Consider the following 7,500-nt stretch of genomic DNA (forward strand, 5'->3'; position numbering starts at 1 on the left):
AAGATGGGCGGTGGTTTGTTTCACAGGTTACTGGTAACCTGTACTTGGCCAAAGCAGAGCCAAATGATAGTGGGAACTACTTCTGCTTCACCACCATAAATCTGGACATCAGCACCAAAAGCACCTTCAGCAAGGCCAACCCACTCACTGTACTGCCAGATGGTAGGATGTCTGTCTGTGGTCCCTGGATGTGTCAGTATGAGTAATTGGGAACAGCTGCACAGTTAGATCATTCCGCTTTATTTCTATAGAACATTTCAAACACAGCATGAGAGCTGACCAAAGTGCTGCCCTGGGCATGGTCATGAAAAACGGGTGAAACAAGAGAATGCAGTCCAGATAAAAACCATCTGTACAAAATAAATACAGACTACAACTGCAGGCAGATATCAACGGCTTCCAGGCCGACCAGCGCAAGTCCACCCCACCGGCCGCCATCTTCCTCATTCCTTAACTGGCCCCGCCCCTCCTGCACGCTCTTGTACCTGCTCTTAATTTCACTCCAACCGGCATGCTGAAATTAAGATGCAGGAGTAAAAAATCTGTCAGAAATTTGCACTTGCTGAGAAAAAACTTTTTGTACTGCAGCATCACCTATTAGAAACATTTAGAATGTTTTTCTCTGGAAATAGAGACTGCAGTGTCTGTCCTATGATTTGTGATGTTCTGCATAGAATATTCATTAATTTCATGAATAGAATAGACTAGAATAGACTTTAGTGATACCATGGAGGGGAACTTCACTTGTTATAGCAGCACCAACACTAAGGGTATTAAAGGATATAAAAAAAATAACAAAGGTACATGTATATACACATAGGCAGTAGTCTAGAATTGTAACCTAATAGTAACACCTGGTGGTGCCTGTTTCAGCTTTAGGGGGATGGAGTTGAATCTGTTAAAAAAACACGGTGAAGATTTGGTCAACTAACTCATGTGCTAGCTAGTAGAGCCCTGCACTGGAGCCCTAGGCCCGGGGGTCAGCTCGGCCCGACGGCCCGAGGGCCGGGCTTCGGGCCGATGACTGTGTAATTACCTCGGACACGGGCCGGGTCGGGCGCCTTTATTTTTAATCAAATTCATAAAAAAAAAACCTGAAACACAAACGCAGCAGCACCTGCCTGCTTCTCACGCACCGTTAGCTCAGTTAAGGTGTGTGTGGTTTATAAATGCGCCGATATAAACTGCTGATTGAAACGTGTGCCCCTGTTCTCATATGCCATTTTATGTCCACTTTGATGTCAGAAACCATTCGTTTATTCTCATGAAAACGGCAGCATTCTATTATTCTGTGAATAAATTCGTTCTGCAGTTAAAAAATACAGCATTCATTGCTGTTTTTTTCTAACTGGAGAGCGCATTTCCAGAGCGGCAGATTAAATTTACAAACGCTTTATTAATTGGGGTCGTTTATTTAATCTGCCGCTCTGAAAATGCGCTCTGTTAGAAAGAAAAGCTGCATTGATGCTGATAGGTAATTTTTCATTTATCCCATATTACCTTAAAGGACGACACACACAGAGAGAGTAGATTATTCATAATGTCCATTAGGGCTGCAACAAACGATTATTTGGATAATCGATTAATCGGATGGGGTCTCGACACGATTAATCGATTAATCGGATTACATAGGGACATTTTTAAAAACTGCTAGGGAAACGTTATTTTTCTCCTTCCTTCACTTTATTAAACGCAACATTATTAGAAAACAGTTCAATAGCAGAAAAACAACATGCCATCACCTAAATTGTCTTATAAGGTGTATAGACAGAGACCCTAAGCTACACCTATCTGTGACCTAAAATGCTTGGTCCAAGTTAAACAGCTTGAAGAGCAAGTCACCCCCTACCAGAGTCTAACTCCACTCCCGCTTCATGTTTGAAAAATGCAACACATGCTGTTGCCTGACAGACCGAGAGGGCGGAGCCGCTAACAAATACACACACACTCAGGCTCACGACAGCATTGTGACATCATAATGTACCAGTTTACATCATAGCATACTTCTTAGCCAATAGCGGTGGCAGATTTAAATTAAAATACAGTGCAGAGTTTTTACCTGACAACGGCACAACACTGCCAGTTTTAGGCAGAATATTTAAATTTTAACTAAGATGCACTGAAGTGCCAAATTATTGACGACGCGTGTCTGCAGCACGATTAGACACTCGTTTATTTAGTTTATCAGCAAAAAAAAGTTTATTTGGGGGTGACTTGCTCTTTAAGGGCAATTCTCATCTGTTTTGTTTGATCTCATCTGTAGACATTTATTATAACTGGGGATGTCAAACAACACATTTTTAAATGTAATTAAACATAGGCTGTGAATTAATCAAAATTAATCACTATTTCCAAAAATGACTGAAAAAATACCAAATAAAACAAAAGTAAATGAATGCCATCCTCCTTGCAATGATGCCCTGGGCAACTGCCATAAAGTCACATCAAGAAATGCTGCTGATCATTCCAATGATCCCAAATAGACTCACATTAGGCCACATGAAAGCAACTGAACCCAAAAATATATTAACCAGTATATAACTGCACTCTCACACAACACGCCTGCAGCAACAGTTAGGACTCCTCCCTCCCTTTTAAAAGCGTTTTCGCTTCTGAGGACATTGTGGTTGTAAAGCCACATGCTAGTAGTCTGGCCCGGTGTGATCAACCAGTTTCTGCGGGAATGTGACGGCGGAACCGGTTCGCAGCGGCGCTAGTCCCCCCCCCTATCTAATAGCGTCGCGCTTACAATTTTATAGACTTTTTTTAACGAGCTTAGGGCATGTCTAGCCTGTGTAATAATCCGGGGCTTGGGTGAATCACTTTTGAAAAGTTTTTAACTTACCCGGACACAGGGCTCTCTCCTTCCTTGCTGATGATTCTGACTTGCTTGCGTTTAAGACGCTGCATCATCACTGTAGTACTCCCGTGCCATGCTAAGTCTGACCTACAAACGTTGCAGGTAACGAATGTCTTCGCCTGATTTAACTGAAAATGCTCCCAAACTTTAGAAGTTTTTACTTTTTTGGGGTCTCGCTGCTTCTGCCATGTTCCTCTTCCAAACACCTGCTGGCTCTCCACCGGTCTGCGCGCAACGGCGGGCGGGAGGGGAGGGGGCTTTTGGAAGAGTTGCGCAACACAACGAATCGATGACGCAATTCGTTGCCAACGCTTTTAGTAATCGATTTTCATCGAATTTATCGATTCGTTGTTGCAGCCCTAATGTCCATGAATCGTCATGCGAGAGCTGGGCGCAGAAACCCCCTCCATGGAGCTAACCAGCCCCCCTCTGTTCCTGGGGAAAGCCTTCAGCTCACCAGCTCTGCATGCCCGCATCCTCCACCAAGATGTTAGGTAATAACCCTGGAACCTGAAATAAACACTCATGACAACAAGGGAGACATTTTACCCTGAGCCCCCAAAATAATGGAGAGTCAACGCAGAGGAAGCCTCCTCCGAGGCTTCCCCACGTCACTCCCATGTATTCTCAGTTAGCCAGGGGTTTTATTTAGCAAAGGATGGAGAAGGCGGGGCCTTGTCAGGTTACAGAGGTACAGAGGTTTCTTTGGAAATCCACAATCAACATCCTGGAAATCCACAATCAACATCCTTGACTGCAAACGAGCTTCTCTGCTCAACCTTTCATGAACAGCCACAGTTGGCAAACACAGAGATTCATGAAGTGTTAATAACACAAATTGGGCATCTTTTAGGCCTCAAAAAGATACAATTATAAAATACCCAACAGATGCTGTTTTTATTTCTTATCTTTTTTTCTTTTACTGCAGAACGCTTCTCACAGATAATTAGAACACTGAGCATTCTATCACGCTAAAACATTATGAAAGGTTAAAAAAAAGTCGGGCTCGGGTCGGGCCAGAGAATCCTGAAAACCTTTTCGGACCGGGTCGGGCTGGGGCTCCACCCCCTCGGGCCGGGCCAGGCTAGCACAAAGAAGTTGGCATTGTGCCATTAGAGCAATTTTCAGTATTCTAATTTCTTTATCACATTTAGTCATCCTTGTCCACAGACTATGGGTATGTCCGAGTCCACTGATCTCAGGCTCAGGAGGAGAGAGGTCCAGAGTCTGGAGGCCACAGCAGCAGATGATCTGCCACCTTTGACCTTTAGCCTGGTGCTGCACAACCAGTAGGCTTTGATCACTGGACCTCAGGGACCTGCTGGGGGTGTAGGGACTAAGAAGATCACCAATGTAAGATGGTGCTTGTCCATGTAAGGCCCTATAGACCAGAACCAGGATCTAGAAATGAACCCTGAAGTGGACTGGCAGCCAGTGAAGCTGGAGGAGAAGCGGGGTGATGTGGGTGTGTTTGGAGGACTTGGTCAGAAGCCGAGCACAGGCGTTCGGAACCACCTGTAGACGGTTCAGGGAGGTTCTGCTCAGACACGTGAAAAGAGAGTTACAGTAGTCTAAGCGTGAGGAGATGAAGGTGTGGAGAACTGTCTCAAGTTCAGAGCGGGACAGAATGGGACTCAGCAATGTTCCTGAGATGGAAGAAGGAAGAGCGAACAATAGAACTGACATGAGAATCCAGGGTGAGAGCTGGGTCAAAGGTCATGCCAAGATTCCTGATGGAAGGTTTGGTGTGAGAAGCAAGCTGACCAAGAGAGTCTCTGACTTTGGGAACCAACTTGTCTGGGGCACAGATGAGGATCTCAGTCTTATCTTCATTTAGCTGAAGAAAGCTCCCACCATCCAGGCTTTGATAGAGTCTAAGCAGGTGTGTAACAGCTGCAGCTTAGACATCTCATGGGGCTTAAAGGAGATGTACAGTTGGAGGTCATCTGCGTAAAGATGGTAGGAGATTCCTTTGAAGGAGCTCAGGATGTGCTGAAGAGGAAGCAGATAGAGGAGGAAGAGCCGAGGCCCCAGCACAGAACCTTGTGGGACACCATGGGTAAGAGAGGTGGTGGAGGACCTAAACTTGGAGACGGCCACAGAAAAGGAGCGCTCAGAGAGATAAGAGGAGAACCACTCCAGAGCAGATCCTGATAGGCCTACCCAGTCTCTCAGCCTCTCCAGTAGCAGGTGATGGTCAACAGTGTCAAAGGCTGCAGTCAGGTCCAGCAGGACCAGAACAGAACAGTCCCCTGCATCACTGTGAGTCAGAAGGTCATTAGAGACCCTAAGAAGAGCTGTTTCAGTAGAATGAGCTCTACGAAAACCTGACTGGAAGCTATCATAGATGTTATGTTCATCAAGAGCAGCTGTGAGTTGTTTAGCCACAACCTTTTCCAAGATCTTGGAGATGAACGGAAGTTTAGAGATGGGTCTGAAGCTGCTATGGAGAGAGGGGTCGAGACTCGGTTTTTTAAGAAGCGGGTGGATTACAGCGTTCTTAAAGTAAGCAGGGACCTGACCAGAGACCAGAGAAGCATTAATTATAGAGAGCACACTGGGACCGATGGACTGAAAAGCACTTTTAAACAAAGATGAGGGTAAGATGTGGAGGGGGCATGCAGAGGTCTTCATAGAGTTAACTAGTTTGGTTAACTCAGGCAAAGAAACAGGAGCAAAGCTATCTAGGATGATGGGCCTGGTTGGAGTCGGGAGAGGCGGCAATAAGGCTGAAGGAGAGATGCTAGATCTAACCTTATTGACTTTGTCCACAAAGAAAGACAGAAAGTTCTCACAGTCTGTAACAGAGTGGATGGAGGCTGTAGGAGAGGCAGGAGAGACGATGCTGCTGATGGTGTTAAACAGCACCTTGGGGTTCCCTTTGCTCTGGGACACCAGGTTGGAGAAATAGGAAACCCTCGTGTCTCTGACTGCAGAGTTAAAGGATGTCAGAAGATCCTTTAGGGCAGCAGATGGACGTGGAGATGGGTTTTCTTCCACAAGCACTCAGTTTTTCTGGCCTTGCCTCTGTCAGCCAACTAAATGATCATCAATAGCATATTGGGAATTATATTAATACTTATTAATGTCCATATTTATTGCAATTTCAACAAAAACTATGAGTTTCATTGTATGACTTACTGATCAAATTGATCTCCTTAAAAATCCATAAATTACCCCAAAATTACCAAAATATACTCACATGGCAATGTCAACATGTGGAATAAAATGCTGTTGTTTTTGAATCAGTACATTCAAAGCTTTTTGCAAGAAAAAATGGTAAATAAAAATGTAATGGTCACACCCAAAATTAAAATATTCCTAAAAAAGTAATGCTATTTAATAAAATTTGTAGAAAATTCCCAGATCACCATAGGTACATGTGGAATGTTCTTTATGGTTTATGTTGACTCTATATCTAAAAAACTTCCTAACATAAATGATTTACTTTTTTATTCAACAATAATGAAAAAAAAAACCACAAAGTTAAAAAATCATTAAAAATCTATGCTTTCCTGCAAAAATCTCTAAATATTCCTAGATTGCCTTTATCATGTGGGACATCTATTTATATTTTATAAGGATAAAAAATGTCAAACATATCTGAAAATAAAATAATATTTGCATTCGTGGCTGTCAATCAGTAGTAGTCCTAATATTAAACACAAGGGGGTGCTCAGATCAGAACTACATTTTATGTGTTTCATAAACCACCTTAGAGTAAACTGATTTAATTCATTAAAATATTTTTTTCTTTTTAAAGAAACTTTCAAAATATTCTTTGATCATCATGGGGTCATGAAAAAACATGTATTGTTTTTATTTTGTTGTTTCTAAATTACATGTTTTTGTATAAAACAATATATTGAGATTTATAATTAAACTGGCCGAAACAAAAACTTACAAAATTCATATTTCATGTAAAGATTACCAAACAATTATCTTATTGTCAACAGTATATTGGGAATAATACTGATACTTATTAATGTCTCTAGAGTCAATGCTATTTCAATAACTATGACTTTCATTGTATGACTTACTGATCCAATAATTAAAAAAAAACCTAAAAAAAAACAATAAATTATCACAAAATTAACAAAATATTCTCGCATGGCAACGTCAACATGTGGAATAAAATGCAGTTTTTTTCTTTTTATCAGTCCATTCAAAGCTTTCTGCTAGAAAAAAATGGTAAATACATTTTTAATTGTCACGCCCCAAATTAAAATATTAATTAAAAAGTTATGATATTTTATAAAATTAGTAGAAAATTCACAGATCACCATAGGTACACGTGGAATGTTCTATATGATTTATGTTTACTCTATATTTAAAAAACTTCCTAACAAAAAAGACTTTTTTATTCAACAATAATGAAAAACTTACATGAAGTCGAAAATTCATAATAAATCTATGCTTTCTTACAAAAATCTCTGAATATTCCTAGATTTCCTTTATGATGTGGGACATCTACCTATATTTTATAAGCCTCCAAATCTTTTTGCAAGAAAAATTGGTAAACAAAAATTTGATGATCACGCCCAAAATTGAAATATTCATTAAAACGTAATGCTATTGTATGAAATTAGTATAAAATTCCCAGATTCATAAACCACCTAAAAGTAAAGTGTGGCAAAGTT

At 41.3% G+C, this 7,500-nt stretch overlaps 1 protein-coding gene across 1 annotated transcript in view; it reads left to right on the forward strand.

The window, feature by feature from the left end:
* The window catches only part of cntn2 (contactin 2), a 158,942-nt gene that overhangs the window by 36,654 nt on the left and 114,788 nt on the right, over window positions 1-7,500 (forward strand). The window contains exon 6 of the mRNA XM_070549098.1: window positions 1-162. This exon is cut by the window's left edge and continues 51 nt beyond it. Within this exon, the coding sequence (XP_070405199.1) occupies window positions 1-162 (162 nt within the window). The remainder of the gene's footprint in view (window positions 163-7,500) is intronic.

This window comes from Nothobranchius furzeri, chromosome 3 (assembly GCF_043380555.1).
Source record: "Nothobranchius furzeri strain GRZ-AD chromosome 3, NfurGRZ-RIMD1, whole genome shotgun sequence".
Taxonomy (NCBI): domain Eukaryota; kingdom Metazoa; phylum Chordata; class Actinopteri; order Cyprinodontiformes; family Nothobranchiidae; genus Nothobranchius; species Nothobranchius furzeri.